Genomic DNA, 13,199 nt, shown 5'->3' on the forward strand with positions numbered 1-13,199 from the left:
TGGGGTAACTAGGATTTCGGATAATAGAAGCTTAAACCATTGCTATTTTAGTTTTTTTAGGTTCGGTATTGATCTCTTGATTCTTAGATGGAGAGTAAACGGTCTTCTATATAACATTATCACTTTTGAACAATTGTGGAAAAGAGAAGGGTGGAAAGGAAAAGAGTATCTTTGGATACTGGTGGGGGTGTTTGTTTCTCCTCTATGTTGGTTAATGGTTATTATTATGATGGGAGAAGTATTATGTGTGTGCCTATGGAGAATAATTTGGTTCACGCACATGGAAGGGACACAGGATCATCTGATCACTAAACTGGTCTCCTTAAACCAGTCGTGTTTCTGGATACTAATGTGGAACTGGATTACCGGATTGTGGTGGTTGGATTTGCCTATGGTGATAAGGTATTGTCACTATGATATGGGCCTGATTTTACGTAGGTGTGTGATTGGGCACTGGTTTATGCGTTACAATAGATATGGCTATGGAATACCTTGCAATGCTGCTGGACAGGTTATATTATCTTTACTTGACATTCATCCTGGAGGGGGGAAGGGGAATCATTACGGTGGAGGGATATATGGTTTTTGGAATGGGAATGCCATGGCATATTACGGAGCTGGGACTCTTCAATCCTACTTTTATTTAGCTCTATGGAGTATTTACCAATTAATTATATGAGAATATTAAGTTGGAATTGTCGAGGAGCTGGTAGTAAATGGACTATTAGCTATCTCAGGGAGATTTGGCACAAACATAAACCGGATTTTTTATTTTTGTCCGAAACAAAGCAAGACCAGGAGTTTATGCAGGACTTTCAAGCACATTTTGGCTATGATAACTTGGTTACGGTGGATCCCATTGGCAGAAGTGGGGGCTTAGCCCTGTACTATAATAATGAGTTTGAGGTCAAAATTTCCTACACAAGTAATAGGATGATAGATGTGGAAGCAGTGGCTCTTGGAAGAAGAGTTTACATCACTTTTGTTTACGGGGATCCAGTTCAGGAATTAAGGGAACAAGTATGGGAAAGGTTAACCCGGTTTGGGCTTGTGCGCTCTGAACCCTGGTTTGTCATAGGGGATCTCAATGAGATCACTGGTAATCATGAAAAAGATGGAGGGGCGATAAGGAGCCCTGATTCTTTCGTTCCTTTTAATACTATGATTCGGAATGGCGGACTATTAGAGTTCCCAGCACGTGGGAATAAATTGTCCTGGCAAGGACGGAGGGGTAAGGGAGTGGGTGCAGTGATGGTTCGATGTCGTTTGGATCGGGCTCTGGCCAATGAGGAATGGCATACTCTATTCCCATGTTCATACACGGAATACCTCCGTATGGTGGCATCGGATCATCGACCGGTGGTGGCTTATCTGGAGGACAAAGTAGTAAGGAGGAAAGGACAGTTTAAGTTTGACAAACGTTGGATCGGACAGGATGGCTTATTAGAGGCTATCACTTCCGGCTGGAAGGAACAAAATGGATCCCAACCAGAACCGTTTGTCACAAAGATTAGTAATTGTCGACATGAAATTGCAAAGTGGAGAAAGGATAATCCCCCTTTCGGAAAGGAAAAAATAAATGAGCTACAAAAAGCTCTAGAGGAGGTTCAGATGGATAATAACAGGTCACAGGAGGATATCCTGGATGTCTCTAGGAAGTTACAAGAGGCATATAAGGATGAAGAAAACTATTGGTTTCAAAAGAGTAGGAATATGTGGTATTCATCTGGGGACCGCAATACAGAATTTTATCATGCATTGACAAGGCAGCGGCGGGTGAGAAATAGAATTGTTGGACTACATGATGTTGATGGTAACTGGATAACGGATGACGAGGGAGTGGAGAAGGTAGCAGTGAATTACTTTGATGAGCTGTTCACTACTACCTCTCCAACGGCTTTCGACAATTTTTTATCAGAAATACAACCATCTATCTCTACGCAGACGAATGGGTGGTTATTAAGACTGGCTACTGAGGAAGAGATCCGGCAAGCTCTGTTTATGATGCATCCAGGCAAAGCCCCAGGCCCTGATGGAATGACTGCATTATTCTTTCAACATTCATGGCATATCATTAAGACAGATTTGGTGGAGTTGGTAAATAAATTTCTGCTTACGGGGGAACTGGATACACGGTTAAACATTACTAATATATGTATGATTCCAAAAACAGAGAGGCCGACAAGGATGACGGAATTACGGCCCATAAGCCTATGTAATGTTGGGTATAAAATTATTTCTAAGGTATTATGCCAACGGCTGAAGATATGTTTACCATCGCTTATATCAGAAACTCAATCAGCCTTTGTGGCAGGACGTCTGATCTCGGATAATATCCTTATAGCACAGGAAATGTTTCATGGTTTGAGGGCCAATAAGGCATGCCAAGGTAAATTTATGGCCATCAAGACAGATATGAGTAAGGCGTATGACAGGCTTGAATGGGATTTTATCCAGGCAATCTTGCTGAAAATGGGATTTGATACTCATTGGGTTAAACTTATGATGGCCTGTATCTCATCGGTTCAATATAGAGTTTTACTCAATGGTCAACCAAGGGGTCTTATTATCCCACAAAGGGGCTTAAGACAGGGAGATCCGTTATCCCCCTATTTATTTATATTATGCACAGAGGCGCTAATTGCGAATATTAAAAAAGCGGAACGGGAGAATCAGTTGACTGGGATGAAGGTGGCTCGCGCTTGTCCTTCGATATCTCACCTTCTCTTTGCGGACGATAGCCTCTTTTTCTGCAAAGCACAAGAGGCAGAGTGTCAAACCATTCTTAGGATCCTCCAGGATTATGCTGCAGTTTCTGGACAATTGATTAATTTCCAAAAATCGTCCATTCAGTTTGGACATAAGATTGAGGATTCAAGAAGACAGATGATGCGAGATATCTTAGGAATACAGAATGTTGGTGGTATGGGTACTTACTTAGGTCTCCCAGAGAATATGGGAGGATCAAAGATCCAAATTTTTGGATTTGTACAGGATAGAGTAAGCTCTCGGGTTAATGGATGGACTTTTCGATATTTTACTAAGGGGGGAAAGGAGGTGGTAATTAAATCGGTAGTCACTGCGATGCCAAATCATGTGATGTCGTGTTACCGCTTGCCCAAAGCAAATACGAAGAAAATTACTAGTGTTGTGGCTAGATTTTGGTGGAGCCCTGGGGGAAGCACAAGAGGTATGCACTGGAAATCCTGGGATAAAGTTTGTGCGCCTAAGGACCAGGGTGGTCTGGGTTTTAAGGACATAATGGATTTTAATACAGCAATGCTGGGTAAACAGTTATGGCGACTCATTGAGAAGCCGAACACGTTGTTTGCCCGCGTGTTTAAGGGTCGGTACTACAGGAATGCATCACCCCTGGATCCGATTCGTTCCTACTCTCCATCCTATGGGTGGAGGAGTATTATCTCTGCTAGATCTCTGGTAAGCAAAGGACTAATTAAAAGGGTGGGATCAGGATCAACCATATCCGTATGGAATGATCCATGGCTCCCAACCACTCGCCCGAGACCAGCAAATCAAAACCAATCTTCTCTTTACCCAGACCTTACAGTTGACTCGCTCATAGATCCAGACTCACGCTCATGGAATTTACATGCTCTTCACACCTTGGTGGATCCTGAAGACGTGAAAATCATTACAAGTATACCACTGAGTAGGTCTCAGATGGCAGATAGAGATGGATGGCACTTTGCGAAAAATGGACGGTATACGGTTAAATCAGGTTATCAGGTGGAACGGGTATACCCAGATCAGCAATCTCAGGCAGAGACCTACGGACCCACGGTAGATTCACTCAAGGCCTTCTGCTGGAAACTTCGTTGCCCACCGAAACTCCGACATTTTCTGTGGCAAATATTATCTGGATGTCTATCGGTTAGGAAAAATTTGCAGGCAAGAGGGATGCAAGGAGATATCTGTTGTGCTCGATGTGGGGCTCCAGAGGAATCTATAAACCATGTCTTTTTTGAATGTCCACCGGCAATTCAGACATGGGCGCTTTCTAAGATTCCATCTAATCCTGCAATCTTTCCAACGGAATCACTCTACGCAAACATAGATCATCTATTTTGGCGCGTTACTCCAAAGATGGATGATCATCAATTTGCGTGGATACTTTGGTACATATGGAAAGCAAGGAATAGTAAGGTATTTAGTGATCTGGATATTGATCCTCGTGATACTCTTGGGAAGGCCGAGACAGAATCTGTTCTGTGGGCTGATGCACAGGTGATTCCTGAGCATGATGCACACCAGAGAGATATGGCTCCCATACCGGTGAGACCGGGCAGGTGGTGCTTCTCTGATGGCTCATGGAAGGCAAACGATATTTTCTCGGGACAAGGATGGTATAGCACCTTACCAGGTTTTGACGGTTTGATGGGTGCAAGAAACACAAGAGCCAGTCTTTCACCTCTCCATGCAGAGTTTGAATCACTAATCTGGGCAATGGAATGTATGCGGAATTTGCGGCAGTTTCGGGTCACATTTGCAACAGATTGTTCTCAATTGGTGAAGATGGTTTCGGAACCAGAAGAATGGCCAGCGTTTGCAAACTACTTGACAGATATCAAGACCCTTAGCACGGGATTTCAGAGCTCGGAGATCATCTATGTACCAAGAACACAGAACACACAGGCGGACAAACTAGCACGCAGTGCAAGAATCCAACCGTCGTTCGTCGTTCACATGGATGCAGAGCTACCCTCTTGGTTAACAGAGTCTATATGAGTCTGTTTTCTTTTTATTGATGTCAAAAAAAAAAAAAAAAAAAAAAAGTAAAGATCAAAGAAGACTTAAAAAATAAGATGTCTAAATTGCGATGTATTGTTATTTAATTATAGTTCAAGTGTTTTACAAATTAAGGTTCTTTATTGCTATAAAATTATCGTAATAGTTACTAACACAAATTTAACTTATGTAACAAATAGATTTTCATGTATTGTTATAAAATACATACATATTTACATGTTTCTACTTTTAATCGGTTTTGTTCGGTTTATTCGGTTTAATCGGTTATATACCAAACCATATCCAAATCCTACGGTTTTTTATAAAATTATATCCATTCGGTTTATATGGTATATACCAAAACCAAACGATATTGTCTATTTCGGTTCGGTTTGGTTCGGTACAGTTTGGTTTTACCATATTGAACAGCCCTATTCGTTATATTATAGATTTATTTTTCTTAATTGTTTTATAAGTGTTGGCACACTAATTGATTGATACATGTAGAATTGATTTCACAAGATTTTTAAAATGTTTCATTATGAAAGTACTTTCTATAAACTATCTCCTTCTTTCTAACTATTTTCTTTATTTTTAATGGTGAGAGATTATTTGAGAGCTTACCACTGATCATGCTCTCAAAGCACCCGTAGTAATTAAGGAGAGTTTTCCATCCACCATAACTATAATCTTGGGTTCTTTTTTATTTATGCATTATTAGTTTTTCTGTGAAGAAAAGTGTGTGCATTATTAGTTAATAAATCAAAAGGAAAAATTGCCAAAAGAGAACAAGAAAACAGCATAGTTGTCCCTATGGTATAAAACTTTTTTTGTCCATTTTTTCTCCCTTTTACCCTTTCCATATGTTAAAATTAATGAAATAAATAGTTATAAAAATAAAAAATTATTAAAAATATAAACAATTAATAATACATCCATTTACACAAACACATATTTTTTTGGGTTGAAAAACATAATAAATAATATTTTTAAATTACGTTCTACTAAAAGTAGAATTCTGTTTCTACACAAAACGGATACGTAGAAAATGAATTCTAGAATGAAGACATCCATCTACTTGTTTTAGAACGTACAAACTACTTTTTACTATAATTATAAATATGGGGAATACGTATTCTACTATTTGTGATGATCGCTACTTTTATTCAGAAAACTGTTTCTACTTTTATTGAGTATTCTAAGTTATCAGGAATGCAAAATCTAAAACATACACGAACGTCCACATAGTGTAGAAATTACATTCTGGAATTTTGTTATGTTCTACACAGTGTAGAAGGTGCCTTCTACGGATAAAAAAAAACTGAATTTTCGAAAATTAAGGAAGTTGCAGTTTTTAAAATATTCTCAAAATATTCTAACTTCCTAAAACGTGTTTTCATTGATTTGGTTCGTGAAAAATTAAAAAAAAAAACGATTTTGAATGTTCTTCTTCACCAATCTATGATTTTCCCATGATTTCTCTATAGTTTATCTTGTGATTTTCACAAACTCTTGTTCTATGATGCATATCTATACAACATGTGGTGTTTGGGAGTTTGGAGCAACCACGGGATGGGTTTTTTTGGCTGATGAGAGAGGGGCTAGGCTACTGTTATTGGAATCAAGTTCTACCTTAGAGGTTTTTAAAAGAATGGTTTTGGAAGATTTTGATATGGAAGAAGATAGCTTACCCGATTTGGAGTTGAGTTATCTACCTAATGAGTTGATCAATACATCAACTTGTCCACCTGTGATCATTGCAAATGATCGACAGCTTCAGAAATTTTTTGGTTTTGTTCAAAAGTCTGTTTCTACTCGATTGTGTGTAACATCTAAAGCCAAAGTTGAGAATCTGAATGAACCAGACTTTGATCTTAACAAGTCGCCAGCTGATTCAAGTACTGCTCAAGAGGAGGGAAACTCGGTTGATAGGGGGAATGAACCAGCTCCTGTGTTTGTTGAGAGGCAGTGCGAGAAAAAGAAAGAAAAGATTAGAAGAGTCGAAGTTGATGAGGATGCCTATCATGCCGATACCATGATCTCGGCCAAAGAGGACATACATAAGATGTCAAAGTTTTCTGGGCTCAATGTTGTTAAGAAGGGACAATTGTTTGAGAACAAAACTTTGCTGAAGGCGACTTTCGAGATATGTGCAATGAAGCATAACTTTCACTATGAGGTTATCAAAACGGATAGACAACTTTGGTACGTTAGATGTGAGGATAATGCATGCAATTGGTGTGTTCGAGCAGAGTGTACAACGGGAACATAGGAGACAGTATATGCACCATCATGCAACAACGACAACTCCAATCCAAGCGCATGGCACTCAATGAACTTCACTGCATAGACGCCACAGTCACATGCACTTTTATTCAGATTCCCAACGGGGACATAGGAGACAGTATATGCACCGACTGCAAAATCCTTCTGGTGTCTCATAGGCTGAACTGCCTTGACAATACGCGGAATAAGGTTTGCGAACCCATCCACCTCCTTGTACCTTTTCCTACCCGAGCAGTCGAACACATCAATGCTCCTTGTCACGAAGCTGATGCACAAGTCGATCCAATGATTCCCACTGACATGAACAGGGACATAAAGGCGATCCACATCTATATTCCATATCTCATGTGTCCTGCCATGTGGTGGAAGGACTCCTTTACCGTACTGAAGTAGCAAATTATGAAGCATGTAGCTCTTTCTACCCTGAGCTTCTAAATGACCATAGTCTTTTTTAATCATATTGCTGAAGACGACAGTCATGAAGGCGACACGATGAGGTCTCCATCGTTTCAAAGATGTTCTCTCCCGGAATACGTACATTGCAGCGTCAATCTCCTGCATATTTTGAAAATCTTAGCACACACAATGTATTTAAAAGACACAAATGGAAGCTAATAGTCTCTAAGGTTTACCATGCTATTTAACCACTCAGATTTATCCATAAGACGATTAGCAATCTCAAAATCTAAAGTGGCAGGTCCAATCCGTATAAGTCTGAAACCAAATACAATGAAAAAATTGTGAAACATTTAAATATTTTATTTAAAATGTATCAATACATGACAGTTGAATGAGAATAGAGTACTTACGTGGAGGAAGTTGACCAAGTTCTAACTTTTTCCCAATCCTCTTCACGGAAAAACACCAACGCGGCATCTGGCGAGTCTTCTTTGGTTCGATCTATTTCTTCATCATTCCACTGCAGTGGAGCCATGTTAAACGGTTTCGATTTACTTGACGTCTCAACTTTCACTTGAGACAGATCAAAACCCTCAACAAATGTAGCTTGAGACAGGTCCCGCAAGTCTTGTGTACTCAATCCAAAATCAAAATCATTAGTTTCTGTAGCAATCTTTTTCCCGTCCTATTCATTAAAATTTAAAACATTGCATATAAGAAGAAGCCATTTATTCATAACACAAACAAATCATTACATTCATAGAGTTTAATACACAAACATTCAAACATATTACACTTTAGAAACCTATTACACAAAGTTTCACATTCCATATTACATAATATTACACAGTCAATATGAAGTTCCAAAAGCCTAGCTCCAGCACCCTAACTCAAGCATCCTAGTTCCAGGTTCATCAAGTTCTACACTTTCTCTTAGGTAGTACCTTTTTTGTTGCAGTAGGTTGATCGCCTTTGCGCTTAGGTGGAGGTTGAGCGCCTTTGCTCTTAGGTGGAGCTTGACCGCCTTTGCTCTTAGGTGGAGCTTGCTTGGCTTTGCTGTTCAGTGGAGCTTCTTCAGTTTCTTTCTTACTAGGATAGCTTCCTTCACCAGTCAAACTGATTGTGTCCCTGAGCTGTGAAACCTCAATCTCCATCTTCCCCATCCTCTCTGTAAACACCCTCTCCATATTCGCTATTTGCATGCTGAGCACATCCCCCAATGAAGTGACAGATGTGCGGATAAGACCCTCAATGAAACTCTTAGTTTCAAGACCAAAAGTCAGATACTTTTCTGCTGATCGCTTACACAGCACCTTCTTCTTTCTTGTCTCTGCTCCTTCATCAAGAAACTTTCTCTTGCCTTTTCCTGCAACCTTAACCAAAGAGGTCTCCTCGTCTGCTACAACATCCGTATGATCCACGCTCTTATCAGCTTCTGACCCTCTATCATGGCTATCGGGTTCCTCCATTTTAGTCTCTTCAGGGTCTAAAACTGGCCAGTCTGTGCTGCTCCAATCATACTTGTTCCTGATCCTCTCCAAAACAAGGTCCACTCGTTCATCTTCCATCTCACCCTCCCTTGTGTACTGAGCATCTAGAAACACATCACCATTACCAGTCACTGATATGACCGAGAAGAAGTTATCCTGCAAAAAGTTAAAACTTTAAAATCCAAACAAAATATATACAACAACCATATAAAAGAAAAAAACAGATTTAATGTTACCTTCTTAGTTAAGGAGTCCTCGAGCTCAATGATGTCTTCATAAGAAACTTTTGCAACTCCTTTCCAATTGCCACACCTTGGACCTTCGAAGCTGTCTGAGACTCTTCTGCCTAAAATTTCTCCAAAATCAGGAATTGCCTCCATAATCCAAATCTGGAGAGCATAGGAGAAACCCTCGAAAATGTAGCTCTCCTTCTTACCCAACTTCTTCCTAGCCTTCTCAATCGAACTCAGCAGGATATCATACGAGTGAAGACCCCAATGGAACTTCCGAACCTTGTCAAAATCCATCACCAACTTGATGTACATATGAGGGATGTACACCTTCTCATCTCTCCCCATCACCACACCCACTATTACACACAAGTAGATCAACCTCATCCTATCAAGCCGAGTCCAGGTGTGAACTTTTTGTAGATGAACCTTTCTGATCGACTGCAAGGTGATCTTACCACCTGTGTGCAGTAGATTACTCCAAAAACCCCTGTCGTTTTTCCATTTCACTACGTCACTGTTAGTTTCCCGTGTAATCTTGAGCCCTGTCACGGCATGGTACTCCTGAAGCGAAAACCGGAGAGGCGTCCTCGCAAAAACAAACCACTTCTCATGCAGCTTTGAGGTAATCAGCTGCCTACATATGAAGCTATCCACTAGTTTCCCGGAGAACTTGAGATCATTTTCGGCAATAGCCATGATATGTGTGAAAACAGGATCTCTCTTCACATCATCGTACTCTGCACACATAGCTTTCTTCAGATCTCTGATAAGTTCCATGCGGCAACTGTTGTTGATCTTCTTAACCCGAGGTTCTGAACCCTATGCATACAATCGTTTGGGTAGCTCCAGCTCCATATCTACAAAAGATAATAAAACACATGGTTGTTAACACCAAAAGACATCACATCAAAGCATAAACACGCAAACGTCCGAAACAAGCGTAAGAGTGAAACTGAGCCAAACACAAGATAATAATCAAAAGCAAACACCATTGTCTAATCAAATTTAAATTTAGAAACACAGTAGATCGATTAATCAAATTAAAACTAGTCAATCTTCATCTCGCAAACAAATCAGCAAACTAAGACAATTAACAGTCAACTACACACAAACTTTGTTCAGCGAAATCAGTATCGTAACAGTCACGAACACAAACAATAACATTGTTCAACGAAATCAGTATCGTAACACTCACAAAGACAAACACAAACACTAACATTGTTCAATAAAATCGGTTCACATAATCAAAAAGTCAATCCACACAAGCAAACAAATATTGATCCAAGTCAAAGTAACAAACTTAATAATGAAACAAAGACTAAGACAAATCAAAGAAACAAACCGTTCGCAAATTGAGAACAGATAGCCGGATGAGAGAGGCGGAGACGGGGATAGAAGCCAAAAGGTGGAGAGAAATGGAGAGAAGCGACGAGAAGCAGAGAGGCGGAGAGTAGCGGAGAGGTGAAGAGAATCAGAGAGAAGCGGCGAGAAGCGGAGAGGTGGCGATAAGCGGAGAGGCGGCGAGAGGTGGAGAGAACCGACGAGGCGGCGAGAGGAGGAGAGACGCCGAGAGAGGCGGAGAGAAGCAGAGAGGTGGCGAGAAACGGAGAGGCGGCGAGAGGCGGAGAGAGGTGGAGAGAAGCGGAGAGTAGCAGAGAGATGCAGAGGTGGAGAGAGAAGCTTCGGTGGGTTCCGTCGTTGATTTTACCGGAGGGAGCACAACGGATAAGACACAATCGCCATCTTTATCGCCGTGAAAGAGAGGGGCGGAGAGACCAACGATGTTAGGGTTAGGGAAATCAAGCTTTTGGCCCCTTTTCTTCCTTTTTTTTCCCTTTCGGTAACTTTATTAAACCGAATCATTTTTAATTTTTTATAAAAAGCCAAATTAATTATGTTTAATAAGATTAATTAAAAGTTACTTTTGGTATTATGGAAAACATTATACTATAGGGACTACTTGAGGTTAGATTTATACTATAGGGACAACTATGCTGATTTCTTGTTCTCTTTTAGCAATTTTCCCAAAAACATATGGCCTATAAGTTATTTTTATGATGTCTCTTTTTTAATAATTTAGATTTTACAATTTTATATATGTATTGAAATAATTTAAATATTAAAAATAAATAAATATGTATTTAGAATCTAAAGAATTTGCCTTGGATCCTCGTGAGGATTTTTTTTTTTTTTTTGGTATAAATGTTAAGATTTATAACCATTTTCTGAGTTTTACAATGTTGTGAGGAAACACAACTTATTACAAAGAGCAAAAAAAGAAAAGGAGAGGAGAGATTGAGGAGAGCCTTAAAGAGAGTCTTGGGAAGCATTAACTATAGGGGGAAACAAACCAAAAGTACAGCTCAAGCAAAGAGGGAGCTGATGCAGTCATCGACCGGAGAGACAGCAACCTATCCTCGTGAGGATTACTGCGTACCTTTTATATTAGAAACCGAAAGCCATTTGTTACTGCTCAACATTAAGTTTTATTAATCAACTAGTGAATACAATATTTTAACATCAACAAATGTTTCAAAACATAAAAATAACCTCTCTTTTCCGATACTCTAAGGCATGATTCCAAACCAAAAGGGTCCATAAACATTTGACTTTCTGCAAAACCCACTAACTATTTCATCTTGTACACCCAACATCTCCTTAAGAATCAAACTCTTCATGAAATACCAAAGCGAAACGAACACATCCTTCGGTTCCTACAGCAACTGTAAAGTATATTAGAATAAATATATTATTGTGTTGTATTTGATAAAAGAATACAATATGCATATATATAATGGTAACATTAACATAATGTTAACACTAGATAATGCTAACTTTCCTAAACACTTAATGTAAATATGCTAAGAATATCTTAAGATTAACTTGTTATTCAAGTCTTTCATTTTAGTCTTGAGGGTCTTCTTGGGTTTCACGGGCTTCACAGTCTTGGTCCGTAAGATATATATCTTGCGGCCCAACATATCTCTAATACTCACCCGCACGACAAACGTGGGATGCAACACGCAAATCTGTCATTACAAAGCAGACCACGTATGCCGTGGACACTATGTCGAGGAAAACAAATCAGTAGATTCCTTCGGGAATAAACTTCAACTTAGGACATGAGGGATGAAAATTTCAGCTCTTCTTTGGTCTTGACAATGAGAATATATCCCGTGGGTGCAACTGCAGCTCCAAAAAACAATCGTCCTTAACTTGGAAGGACAGTCTATAACATAGATTAAAAAAACATATCTAAAAAACATGAGTGTTCTATTAGAACTCCCCCGTAATGGTTAAACTATAACCAATAAATCCCAAACTATGGGAAATCACAACATAAACTCTGAGAAATTCTAAACTATAGAAAATCTCTAACAAAATTAATCCATGTGAAACCACAAACTCATGAACCCACTAGGACTTTTGATAATTCTTGCATTCAGCCGTCTAAACCATAACTCTTGCACGTAACTAATTAGAAATAGAAAACAAAACCTAATAACTTTACTAAACCCCAGCGACTCACACGCACGTTACCACGCCGTCTTCATCGTCCGTATCATCACCATCTTCTTCAACATCGCCAACACCAACGATGATGATCATCATCAAAGCTTAAAACTTATAATGCGGAAGCTTTAATTTTGATCCCTAAGAATCGAATACTCTAATACCATGTAAAGTATATTAGAATAGATATATTATTGTGTTGTATTTGATAAAAGAATACAATATGCATATATATAGTGGTAACATTAACATAATGTTAACACTAGATAATGCTAACTTTCCTAAACACTTAATATAAATATGCTAAGAATATCTTAAAATTAATTTGTTCTTCAAGTCTTTCCTTTTAGTCTTGAGGGTCTTCTTGGGTTTCACGGACTTCACAGTCTTGATCCGTAAGATACATATCTTTGGCCCAACATATCTCTAATAGCAACACACAACTTTACAAGACGACTTTTTAGTAGACTCGGGGAGTAACCTAAGAGAAATGTGTGTAGGAAGATCCTAGCAGAAGTATCTTGACGAGTGT

The 13,199-nt window shown here is 39.3% G+C and overlaps 2 protein-coding genes across 2 annotated transcripts; one reads left to right on the top strand and one right to left on the bottom strand.

Moving 5' to 3' along the window:
- The first annotated feature begins 804 nt into the window (after positions 1–804).
- LOC117127708 lies at positions 805–4,746 on the top strand. The gene is made up of 2 exons (XM_033278341.1): positions 805–4,471; positions 4,583–4,746. The coding sequence occupies exons 1-2, from the start codon at positions 805–807 to the stop codon at positions 4,744–4,746; spliced, it is 3,831 nt and encodes a 1,276-aa protein (XP_033134232.1).
- A 766-nt stretch (positions 4,747–5,512) lies between these two features.
- Positions 5,513–11,872, bottom strand: LOC117128324. Its single transcript, XM_033280515.1, has 2 exons — positions 9,158–11,872; positions 5,513–9,077 (listed from the first exon to the last, which is right to left on the bottom strand). The coding sequence occupies exons 1-2, from the start codon at positions 9,929–9,931 to the stop codon at positions 8,346–8,348; spliced, it is 1,506 nt and encodes a 501-aa protein (XP_033136406.1). The 5' UTR covers positions 9,932–11,872; the 3' UTR covers positions 5,513–8,345.
- Between the last annotated feature and the right edge of the window lie 1,327 nt (positions 11,873–13,199).

This window comes from Brassica rapa, chromosome A09 (assembly GCF_000309985.2).
Source record: "Brassica rapa cultivar Chiifu-401-42 chromosome A09, CAAS_Brap_v3.01, whole genome shotgun sequence".
Taxonomy (NCBI): domain Eukaryota; kingdom Viridiplantae; phylum Streptophyta; class Magnoliopsida; order Brassicales; family Brassicaceae; genus Brassica; species Brassica rapa.

Bases quoted from the DNA above. Each gene is read 5' to 3' on its own strand.
- LOC117128324 (XM_033280515.1), bottom strand. From the start codon at position 9,931: ATGGAACTTATCAGAGATCTGAAGAAAGCTATGTGTGCAGAGTACGAT. The intron at 9,078-9,157 runs GTAACATTAAAT...AACTTTTTGCAG, and splicing joins AGGACTCCTTAACTAAGAAG to GATAACTTCTTCTCGGTCAT.
- LOC117127708 (XM_033278341.1), top strand. From the start codon at position 805: ATGCAGGACTTTCAAGCACATTTTGGCTATGATAACTTGGTTACGGTG. The intron at 4,472-4,582 runs GTATGCGGAATT...ACTACTTGACAG, and splicing joins ACTAATCTGGGCAATGGAAT to ATATCAAGACCCTTAGCACG.